Here is a 12,291-nt window from a genome sequence, read left to right on the forward strand (position 1 = left end):
GCCAAAACAAATACATCCATCCACTTATCCATTTTCTGAAGGAGGAATTACAAATACACATGTATTTCCTTTTTATGTTTAGTTTGAAAGTAAACTTCAACTAATAGTGGCAATAAACAGCCTGAATTGTCTTTTTTAAATTAACAGTTCACGATCTGCCAGACTGCTGCTTGCTGTAAAGTAAATTGAGTTGAGTTTGCGGCCACCATCGAGCACTTGTATATTGATTTCGTACTTGCTAGTCAAAGCAGAAAAATCAGCCCTCCAACGATTCCAACGGTGGTGTACATTTTTCATTGTCTTGTTTTTTTTTTGTTGGTACTACACGTACAAAATATTTTTTTTTTTTAAAAACCTAAATTAATCAATCAACAATAATTATGCTACAGTGATATTTGTATGTGTGTGTTAACGATGATGTTATCTGTTTCTCTCCTAGCTGATTTCCAACAGTGTTTCTGGAACCCTATGTCCAAGAAACAAAAAAAAGATATTCCCAGTCACCATTATTGTAACTTCGGCCACTTTCATGTTTGAGGAAGTAGTAAGACTGCTACGTATTGTCCCAACAGTAATAAAAAGAGCAGCAAAAGTGTGCTGGAATGTCCCATTTCCTCCGAAGGAATTCCTGCATCAACTTTTCCCGGATACTTCCTGTAATGTGTTTTACTCGCTAAAGTGATAAAGAGGGCGTATTATTGAATATGTTTCCCCTCGACCAAATGGAACAATGTCTCGCGACAAAACAAAACAAATTGTCCAAACATGGCCAAGATACAAGATTCTCTTGAAAAGCCTTTCGCTGTTTGATGGCTGCAGGATGTTGCGACAGATCGTCACAAACGGTAGTCTGTCAGCTAACATAAAATAGTGATAATGAGGCAAACATCTAACGGGTCCACTGGGAAATGAATCCCCAATCGGCAATGAAGGAGGGAAGGGGCACTTCTGGGGCCATTCTGTCAGTTAAAATCAGGAGCTAATATGGTTCACTCTTCTTTGCCCTTCTCTGCCTCTTCCCTGTGTCTCCTCTCGCCTTGATGTGCTGTAAACAGGCTAAAAAGGGCCCAGCTGTGTGGAGTTATTGTTGGTGTCAGTAGGAAGTGCTGATAGCTTTTGCAGCTGAACAAAAGCTGGATGAGGGGAGTGGAGGGGTGCTCCAGACACTGTGGCTCCAGCCTAGATTCTCTCCCACAATCCCTGCATCGCGCTCCCATTGTTCTGCCCACCCGGCCTTCCCACCGCCCTGTCAGCTGCGACCTGGGACAGAGGGCAGGGGGAAAAAAAGAGAGAAAAGAAAGTTTGGGAGAAAAGTTTTTACAGGTTACTGCAACAGAAAGAAGAAAAAGCCTGAGGGGTAATGAGATTGGTTAAAAGAAAACAAAGAGCCATGGCTCTTTTAATAGCTTTTAGTTTAAAACCAGGAAGATTTAGAAAAGTATTTTAAATATTGCACTATTGTTTGTTCAAAGCAGGAATACTAACATACACTCCTATATCTAGAGTATACAACATTACATAGAAAAAAATTGCTAATGTGGATGAGGATCATAGAGTAAGATGGACTACGTGGCCTTGTATAAAATGGAAATCTTGCATGTAAATGAGGACAACATCTTTGCTTACTGTGTGCAAAAGCAAACCTTACATTTATAAAGATCAGCGCAACACTGGAATTGGCAATGATATGCTAACAACATTAGGATTTAGCTCATTTAATGAAGCTCAACATAGTTCCCAATACAATGCTCTTTGTTTGCTAAAGTGATCACTCATCAGTGAATTTGACGGACTACACGCTTAGGCAAAATTGTTGGTACCTTTCCTCTGAGGAAAGAAAACTCCACAAATGGAAATAAGTTGAAACGGACAAAAATAAACATTGCAAATTAACTTGAGAAAATCAGGCACTGCATTTTTGTGCTGCAACAGAATAATTTCACGCTCACACCTGAACAAAAATGGTGGTACTCTTAACTAAATGTCTTAATATAACTCAAACTTTTGAGGCAGTCACTGCAATGAAATGACTTTGTAATCTCAATGAGACTAGTGCACCTTTTGACAGATATTTTGGCTCACTCCTCGTGAGAAAACTGATCCAGCTGGTTTGAATGGGGCTGTCTTCAGACTGCATGTTTCAGGTCCTTCAGCAGATGTTCAATAGGGTTTAGGTCAGGGCTCATCGAACGGCACTTCAGAATTGGTTATTACTTGAATTGCTAGTTAGAAATGATCATTTCTGACGCTGTATATGGTGGAGCAGTAGTAAAATAAATATAAAATAAATATCCATCTTCTTTACCTCTATAGTCCATGCAATACAAAGACAAAATTTCCCACACACATTCACATTGTCACTGAGTGGAAACTGAACCCATGATTCTGGGACGTCAGCCAGGCAAGTGCCTTTTTAAAATACTTTGCAGAAATGTTTTTTTTTTTTAAATACATTTTTTATTTTAATGTTATTTCATCGCATAACATCATCCATTTTTGAGTGGTTAATTAACATCCATCCATACATTTTCTATAGCGCTTATTAGGGCTGCACAATTAATCGAATTTTAATCATCATCGCGATATTAGCTGCCACGATTAAATGAGCCTGATCGTAGGCATTTTTTTTTTTTTTACATTTAAAATGGAGACTCTGCGTCATATGAACCATTTTCTCAATTTAGTCAGCCAGCCACCAGGGGGCGAAGGCTTCATTAAGCTCCCTAAACAGCACTCTCTGCAGCGGTAGCCCCGCAGTCACTCTTGGTGGAATGGCGAGAGTGACTCATGCCTAGAGAAGCAAGTACAGCAAAGATTGGAGCTAGTGCCTCGGAAAAGGATCGAGATCCGTTATCTGGACTTGTTTTGATTCAAGACAAGAGACTTTAAGCAAGAATCCATATGTTAAGAGTGCAGCAGAGTTGTCTGGCCTGCAAGGTAACTAACACAACTGATCTGTTCAGCCATCTGAAAAAATGGCAGAAGGACAAGGAACATGTGATCCCTTCGCACAGTTATTTCTCCAAAGTGGCGTTAAATACACTGTATGAACAATGACTGCAGTCAGGCCAGCCTGCAGTCGGAAATTTAAGTCACGCTGGCTGCCACGACGATTGTTCATACTAAGCATTACGGTAACATGTGTGCCAACTTCAAAAAGAGGCCTAAATGGCATTGATGTCCAATGTATTAATATGTAAGGCCATTAGTTTGAAGTTGGGCCACAAAGCACGTTGGCAGAGAGGCGGCGTCTTACTCTAATGCATATATGCCAAACTCAGGCCCGGGGGCCAAATTTGGCCCACGATGTAATTATATTTGGCCCGCAAGACCATATTAAATGTGTATTAGAGCTGGCCTGCCAGTTTATAGTACATGTGCCACTAATATTACAAATCCTAGAATGCTTTGCTAGTGTGTTGGTCCATCAGTCTGGACCCGAGAGCGCCCCTTCCCTTTCTGTTGCAGTCGTTAGCAACTATGCTACCAGTCTCCTCGAGCAAATCTACACTTCCCCTTCCCCAAAAAATGGCCAAACGAAAGATGGAAAACATTCAAATTCCAAGACAGGTGGGAGGAAGATTATCTGTTCACCCAAAGTAAAAGACAGACCTGTTTCTCGTGTGCGGAGCAACGTGGCTGTAACAAAGAATTTAACATAATTGAATTAATGTTTTTTTTTAATGCCCTTTATCAACTCCTAGGCAGGGAATGTTAATAGTTTGAGGTTTGGATTTTTATTGAAGGACATTCTTATTTTTTGGGGTTGGTTTGTTGTTGGCCTTTGAAAAAAGATTTTCATCAAAGAGAAAGAAAGATTTCAACACAAAACAACAAACAAATACCACTGATGTCTTTTATCACAAATTTGATTTCTCGTGTTTATAATATTAAAGTTTGTTTATTCCAGATTAAGTGTTGAATTTAAGTTTGCTGTCAATGATAAACTTTAGCACTACATTTCTGCAGAAAAGGGAAACATGCACACCGCAGTGATTTTTCATTAAATATTGAGTTTGGCCCGCGACCTAGTCCCAATTTTTATTTTTGGCCCACCGTGAATTTGAGTTTGACACCCCTGCTCTAATGCATACTATAAACAATCATCGTAGCGGCTGCCTTGAATGGAGGCTGTCCCGACCGCTGCGAGTAAATACAGAGGGAACTCACAACTGTCGCGTCCTTTGCGGTTTGCGACTGTTGACGACAGACCTATGGTCAAGCAGAACAATGGAGTCGTACCCGGACGGACTTGACAATTCATTATATTGATGGGTATTTTCGACTGAAAAGTCAGTGCTTGCCGCCTAATGTTATTTCCTTGCATGAAATGCATAAATTGGATTTGCTTCCATTAAGTTGCAACTCGTGATTGCACTTTGTAATAGCATATTTCTTCAGTTAGCCCTTGGTTAAGTTGAATTTCTTGGGTACGTTTCTTTAATTATCCATAATTTATTCTTATAGATTCATTTTGCACTGAAAACTGTTACATTTTGATGACGTATTATTTTTCCCTAACGTGGAATAATCCCGATTACAATTTTGATCAAAATAATCATGGTTATTATTTTGGCCATAATCGTGCACCCCTAGCGCTTATCCTCACTAGGGGTGCAGGTGTGCTGGAGCCTATCCCAGCTAACCTTTTGGACGAGAGGCAGTACACCCTGGATTGGTCGCCAGCCAATCTCACGGCCGATGGACGATCACGGGCAATTTTGAGTCTTTTATCCACCTAACAATCATGTACAGTATTTGAAATCTGTGTGTGTGTGTGTGTGTGTGTGTAGGGGGGGGGGGGAGGGGGAGTGGTCCCAGGAGAAAACACACAGGACAAACATGCAAACTCTTCAAACCCCGAACTTGCTGACCACTTGACAACATAATGAACAAATACTTGATAGGTAAGTACAAACTGATTATTTATTTGATGGATTTTTTTTTTGTTTACTCCCTCGATTTGAAAACAAATATCTGCCCTTTCTACTCCTTACTTTGTCAAAATAGTCTCGTTCATTTTTGCAACTCTGCGTATGGCGACACGATTTACAAAAACAGAAATAGAGTGATTTAAACTTAACCACGGTTGAGAGCTTGATTTAAAAAAAAATAATAATGTATACAGGGAAGGTGATTTTTGTTGTCGTGTGCTATCATTAGCTAATTTCGAACTTGTTTTGCTCATGCGAGACCTGCCTGTTGTCAGCACAGTTCTGTTGTCCAGTGATTAAGTTTTTCCTTCTCAGTACGAGCACTATGCAAGTTAATTATACACAACCTCTGAAAACCAATTCTGCATTCCAAACGAAAGATTCCATACGTGGTCCGGGGCATGCCTCTAAGTTGGAGCATAAATAGCTGAGTCTTCCACACAAGCACCGGCTAGTGTGTCCTAACTAAGCCTTGTCCCATGAACTGATGAAGCCTGCTCAGATGAAAAGCGAAACGTCTTCTAAGACAAACAGAACAGTCCAGTTTACGATCGATTCAACTGATTGATAGCTAGTGTCATTTTTTTACACTAGTATCTGTACTTTACTTGCTTTTGCGACCTCTGATCAACTATTGTCATGTGTTGCAGTAAAATGTGTAATGAAAACATGGTTAAAACTCAGCCTCGCTCCTATATAAAGTTTTTCAAGCCTTTGACAAGATGTCAAATTAAATAACAATTAGTACATTTAGCAAAGATGATGGCCAAAAAAACAATAAGAGGGGGGGGGGGGGAGGGGGGGGGGAATCCGTGCAAGTGATCATGTGAAAGAATGCAAGTGATGTTGTGTGGTAAAATGCAAATTTAGATCTTTCCTCCTGCTCCTCCTCCTCCTCCTCCTCCTCCCGGGCTGCATTAGCAAAGTGGCGCCTGTGCAGGTGCGCGGGGCGGTAATCCCATGTGGCCGCTCGAAGGTGATAAATGAACGACAAAGCTCCGGAGCTGGTTTGTTCTCGGGGTTGCAGGTGAATGGCGGAGCGAGGCGGTGCGAGTTCTCTTGTTTGACGTCTCCATGGAGACCGCCCGAGCGGCGCCAGGCTGACAGGCGTCAGGGCTCCAATGAATGGGTGACGTCACCGCCCTGGCGCCTGCCAGTCTGCGCGCTGCGCGGGCTTGTTTGGACAATCTGCGAGGGGGGAGGAAGAGGAGCCATGTGAGGAAACATGGGAAGGAATCTGGGAGAAGTTACCACGAACACTGCTCGTCTTGTAGCTTCGGGAAAAGGCTGGAAAATGAGAGAACAAGCGAGCAGAAAGACAGCTTGGAGCTCTTGCGAATCCAGTGCTGTGGAACTATAGTGGCAAGCATTTGCTTCACATTTCATTCGATACTGGCTTTCGCACATTTCAACTTATTTCATATCTGAGGGATTTCGTTTGTTGTTGCACTTTATTGTTGTTGTTGCTCTACAAATTATGTCTGCACATTGCACAAAAGTAATAAATCTTATGACACCTGCAGAAAATGCAGAGCACACTGCTTCAGTAGACGTTTGGATGATATTCCGTACCCGTAAATTGGTTTTTTATCACTTGGACTTTTTCTTTTTTAATTTAACATATGCCTCAAAAAGAAAATAATATAGTTGAGAAGTGAGAAAAAGCTATAAAATAATGTGTGTGTGTTTATATGTACGTTGTGTATATACACTAAAAAAAAAAAAAAAGTACTTAACTTGATCATGTACATCAGGTGCACGTGATTAAAATGATTTAACTTTCCCCTCTTCTCCTCGAAAATAATAGAGTCGTGTTAGTTTAACACATTTTAATCATGTGCAACCGACATGTTTAGAATTAAGTCAATTGAAAGGACTTTTTTTCAGGGGTGTCGCTATATGTGGACATTTTGCTTTTTTTTTGCATTGCATTTGTTTGAATTATTGCACCTCTATATGTCAACAGGTAGGATTTGAATACGTGTTCACTTCTTTCTACTCCTTTTCAGAGCAGCAGTACACAGTGTTACCGTATGGGATATTTGTATTGTAGATTTTTCATTTCTCTTTGTTTTCTTTTTTTGTACTGCATGTTCAGGAAAAGAGAAAAAAAAAAAAAGTTCAATCAACCAGTGAGAACTAGAGAGCCCTAAACGCAAATTGCGCTCAGGGTCCCACGGAGGCGCTCATGGGAATGAGCGACTGCAGAGGTGCACATCTGCAGCGCCGTGCAGCAACAATAGCCAAATGTGTCAGGCAGCGTTGTTTTATTCATTCATCGATTCTCCCAGCAACCGCAGCACCCCGCGACTGTCCCCTCCCCCCCGCCCCCACGGCAGGCAATCTCCACCTGCGGAGTCCCCAAGCCTCGCAACGGACAGCTGAATTCCCACATATTAGCCACAAAAGACACACATTTGTTTCCATTTGTAACGCCATCCCTCAAACAGATTGGAAATCCCGATAGCCAGCCGCGGCCGGTGATTGGGCGACCCATTCAAAGGAAAGCCGCCACGCGATTGGCTGAGCTCCGGCGAGGCCGCGCCCCCTCCCGCCGCTCTCGCTATATAAAGCAGGCGGCCTCTCCATGTGCCCGCTGCGAACTGTCAACATTGACTCGCTCCGACCTCCGAAGGAGAAAGCGCAAGTGTGTATTTCGGGGAAAGTACGAGCCGAAAGCTCCTCGTCACCATGAAGGTGGTCGGATCTACGTGCGCCCTGAAGAGCAAAGTGGGCGGCGACGACATGGTGCGCTGCTTGTCCGAGCAGAGCCTCGCCATCTCCAAGTGCAAGATCCCGCTGCTGGACGAGCAGATGAGCGTCTTCCTGCAGGACATGAACAGCTGCTACAGCAAGCTCAAGGAGCTCGTGCCCACCCTGCCGACCAACAAGAAGGCGAGCAAGGTGGAGATCCTGCAGCACGTCATCGACTACATCTGGGATCTGCAGGTGGAGCTGGACGAGCCCGAGAGGAGCCGCGCGCACCAGCCGGGAGCCGCGCAACCTCGCACGCCGCTCACCGCGCTCAACGCGGAGCTCGCCGGCATCGCCGTAGACGTGAGTAGCTCCGAACGTCTCTGCCGGAGTTGCTCGAGTTGCTCCGTCGCAGTGTCCTCATGCTCTGGCGTGTCCCTTTGCAGAACGCGTGCTCGGACGACAGGATCATGTGCCGCTGAGAGCTCGGCGCAGCATCTTCAGCTTCACGAGGCTTTTCCAAAGATGTCACCGTGCAGCATCCGCGGAAACCTTTGAACTGTTGTTAGGGGCGGGGGGGGGGGGGAGATGTGAGGGGTGTGTGGGGGGGGGGGGGGGGGGGGTAACCGGGGTCGTTCACGTCCGCTCCCCGAAAAACAAAAGGGCGACAAGCGCTGCGCGGACGTCCTCGAGTTGGAGAGGATGTCGAAGCAAGAAGTCGCTCGAGGCTCTCCATTCGTCCGAGGCCCCGGAGGGAGAGAAGAAGCACTCAGATGAGACTGGACTGGCCAGCCGGACCGAGACCACATGGGTCCGGCGCAACCGGCGGAGCCTGTTGCATGTTCTACAACGCTTCTGTTACATTCTTCTATCGTGTGCAAAAAAAAATATATATAGATATATATATATATAGAGAGAGAGAGAGAGAGAGAAAAAGAAATCATTCCACAAATTTGTATTTTTTTTTACTTTTTTTATTCTCAGATTCCTGAGTGACAAACTGTATTGTATATTACAATGCCACATTACATGTGAACATATTGTTTTCTTACAATGTACATTTTATTGGTGATTTTTGTTTTTGGTTTGTTTTTTTAATTAAAACAAGACAATTATTTTTGAACAAGCTGCCTGCGCACGTGTTACTGCATCTTCTCCAAACACACACATAAGACGCTTGAAGCGCTGATTCCTTATCCATGTGGGAAAACTCGCACTTGGGCTACCCTGGCGTTGTGATGGGCCGTATTGGAACCAAACCTTGGGTGGAATCCACGAGTTGACGTTGTCACACTCACGAGAAGCTGCCATGTCAAGCCAGAGAGTGTGTTGCATTTGGTAACACGAAGCCGAAAAGGGCCCTCGGCGTATCGTTAAACATTTCAAGTTATCGCACGACGAGCGGATGTTTCACGTGAAACTCTTCGAAATCAGACAAATGGGGACAAAATTTGTATTAAAAGCATCTCCGTTAAAAGAGCATCTGTATTTTATACCAATCATTTTACTTTTAGAAAACTTTGTTTGATTAGATTTTTATTTGTGGTGTCATAAATTCAATTTGTGTTCTCTGTGGGGGTCCTCAGTTTACGACGGCGTTTGGTGTAACGTGCTCACCCGCAGGTGAGTCGGAACACGTTTTTCGACTATCACAAAGTCAGATTTACACTGTGAAAAAAAATGAAAATGAAAAAACACAAAAACACTTCGAGGCCATGCAAAACAAGTATGGTGAAAAACACAATGTGTCTTCTTACATATTCTTACGCCGCTGCCCAAACGTGCCTTGTTTGTAACCTTGAAATGTTAAAATGATGGTAAATGTGACGCCATGAATATAAAGCAGTCAAATGAAAACAGAAAGTAGGATGGGAAGTGGGAACTCCGCACGGGAAGGCCGCAGCCCGGATTTGAACCCCTGCCTCGAAATGTCGCAGTCACGTGAGTTTGAGAAAAGACGTTCATATAAATGCGGCCTTATTAAAAGGTATCGGCTACTGGTCGAGGCTGTCGATGCCGCCCGCCAGGAAGAAATCTGACATCGAATAAGTCCTCCTCGCCGGTATTTGGCAGGGGGCTCGACACGTCACAATCGCTTTGTGCATCAGAAAGAAAGAAAGGTCTTCCCAACGATCTGTCATTGTGTCGACTGCAATTTTAGTAGTCTGCCCGAGTCAGGCGTCAGTTCAAGTTGCTGTTTCAATGTGTCCCGGTGTAAATCAGCATCTGTGTTCAAAACAGGCTGCGGCTTGGAGATCGCTTGTAAGATTGATTCTGTCTCCCCGGTGCGATGTTTTTCCCATTTTCCCCGCGGCGCGATGCGCACAGCTGCGGGCCGGCACGGCAGGCCCGGGCTCCGCTGTGCGATTGTGTTTGTGCGATAGCTTTGTGCCAAGGGCAGGGGAGGAGGGATGGAGGAGGGATGGAGGAGGGATGGAGGGGGGATGGAGGGGAGGCGGAGGGCGGCCGGGCCCAGACTGAGCGGCGCCGCGGCACACCTGGGGAAGTTCAGGTTAAATAGCTCCACATTCCTCAACACACAGCTGATTGAAACATTAACAAACAGTAATCCGCGGGCCAGGCCGCAGATGGGCCGGGAAGCGGGCCAACACGCGCGGAGGGAGGGAGGGAGAGTCAGCTTCGGTTTGGCACACATTCCCACACTTGCAGGCTCGTGATCTGCTACAGCGCGTCATATGATTACGCGCGCGCGCAAGCTGAACTGAAGTACGAATTTACTTCTGCCGGGAAAATACAATGTATCGACTATTTCCAGACGATTCACACTCGTTAAATGCGAACGGTGACCAAAGCGCTGCCGTTTCCTCGCAAATTGCGATGCTGCTCGTGCGAGCAAGTGGCGCTCCCTGGCGCTCATTTGACGATATTGCAGTCACGGAGCAGGAGAAACGTGTGCGTGTACTGCGCGCTGGGCTGACGTTACAGAGCAACATTGCCCCCTGTTGGCCACACTTTAAAATGCGTCTACATTTCCTGTTGTCAATTTGGTAATTATAACTTCATTTTAAACACGCAAAGATGGGCTAGGTTATTCGTAGGTGAGATTAAAAAGGTTTAAATATTTCTGTAAAAACTGTTTATTTTAATCATGAAATAATAATTCATTCTCATCTTTATCATTATTGCAAAAATAATGGCACTATTACAATTATGTAATGAAATAAAATTGTTGAATTTAGGATTGGTTTATTTTGAATTATTATTTTATTTACAGTAATAAATTAAGTGATTATTTAATGAGACTGCAATTGATCGCATTTGATTTTTAAAACAGAGCAATGGGCAAGGTAATAAGTGTGATTAAAGGGGTTAGAGTGTGTATGTCAACTATATAAGTTCATTTCAAAAGTGAAATGATTAATTCACATTTTCTTAATATTTACACTTAATTTAATTCTTAACAAATAATGTAATAAAATGGAACGATATATCACATTATTTTACTAATATTTTATTTACAATAAATCAATCAAGCAATTATTTAATGACATACATGAACCAAAGGAATAAACAATTCAATAAACCAAATGTGCAGCTTCCCCAATTGAAAGAGACTGATTCAGCGACGGAAGATTTCATCTGGATTTTACTCGATGACCAAGCAACATTTTCTTTTTGTCTCATTGGATTTTAGCCTTCAGTAGTTCAACACTTCAAGTTTCATCCCTTACATTTGTCTCTAGCAAGGAGGTGCTTTAAGTGCAATGGCAGTTGCATTTTAATTATATTTTGGATTTTGAGAAATAGCTACAACATAACAAGAGAAAATATGTTATTGTGAATAAGTGTACGTAGAAATAGAGAAACATAATACACAAATTTGTAATTTCTGTAATATCAAGCTCCAGCCTTAGATTTATTAATTTTTCCACTTTTCTCCGCAAGAAAACGAGGCTGTCACTGTTGTTTGATCTTTTTAGTTTAACATTAAATAATGAATGTATTTCCATGCTCTTATTGCCATTTAATATTGTAACAAACTGTTATGTGTGTTTATTCTTGTGTATGGCTGTTGGGGCCGTTGTGAGAACAAGAAGTGCTCTGTTGTGCTTAGCACTGTTAATTCCGAGGGGCTTGAATGCATCGCTCTGCACATTGTGGGGAAAGGGGAGAGAGAAAGAGCCTCGAGGTGAGCTGATTTCAAAATACTGTACATAGTTCACCTTGCTCCTCTTCTTTTATTTGATTGTTTATATTAATTTGACTCTCATTTCATTTGACTAGAATTATATAGGTGAATTCCCCCCAAAATGTTTATATACAATAATTTCCCCCAAAAAAACAAAGCAAAAACCTATAACCTATTCTTGGTATCCCCTTGAGGCCGTTGCACCCTTAGCATTTGCTAACCCCGCCCTATGCCCTGACTATAATACTGTATATTTGCATGGGCGTTGGACCCAGAAGGCACGATTCGAGTCCCGTACTGTATAATGAAGCAAATGTTCCGTCCACCCATTTCCTATTGTGCTTGCCCTTATTAGGTGTGCAGGTAAGCTGGAGCCTGTCAGCTGACTCTGAGCCAGGTTCACCCTGGACTGGTCGCCAGCCAATTGCAAGGCAACGGATTGTCACTCACATTCACAACTCTGGACAATTTGGAACGAGGCTTCAATGAACCAAACATGCATGGATTGGAATG

General features: G+C 43.2%; 1 protein-coding gene across 1 annotated transcript; it reads left to right on the forward strand.

Moving 5' to 3' along the window:
- Positions 1–7,510: 7,510 nt before the first annotated feature.
- Positions 7,511–8,207, forward strand: id1 (inhibitor of DNA binding 1, HLH protein). Its single transcript, XM_061784108.1, has 2 exons — positions 7,511–7,991; positions 8,075–8,207. Exons 1-2 carry the CDS (start codon positions 7,626–7,628, stop codon positions 8,108–8,110), a joined length of 402 nt encoding a protein of 133 aa, XP_061640092.1. The 5' UTR covers positions 7,511–7,625; the 3' UTR covers positions 8,111–8,207.
- Positions 8,208–12,291: the final 4,084 nt, after the last annotated feature.

The sequence above is a fragment of the Phyllopteryx taeniolatus genome, chromosome 9 (genome assembly GCF_024500385.1).
Source record: "Phyllopteryx taeniolatus isolate TA_2022b chromosome 9, UOR_Ptae_1.2, whole genome shotgun sequence".
Classification (NCBI taxonomy): domain Eukaryota; kingdom Metazoa; phylum Chordata; class Actinopteri; order Syngnathiformes; family Syngnathidae; genus Phyllopteryx; species Phyllopteryx taeniolatus.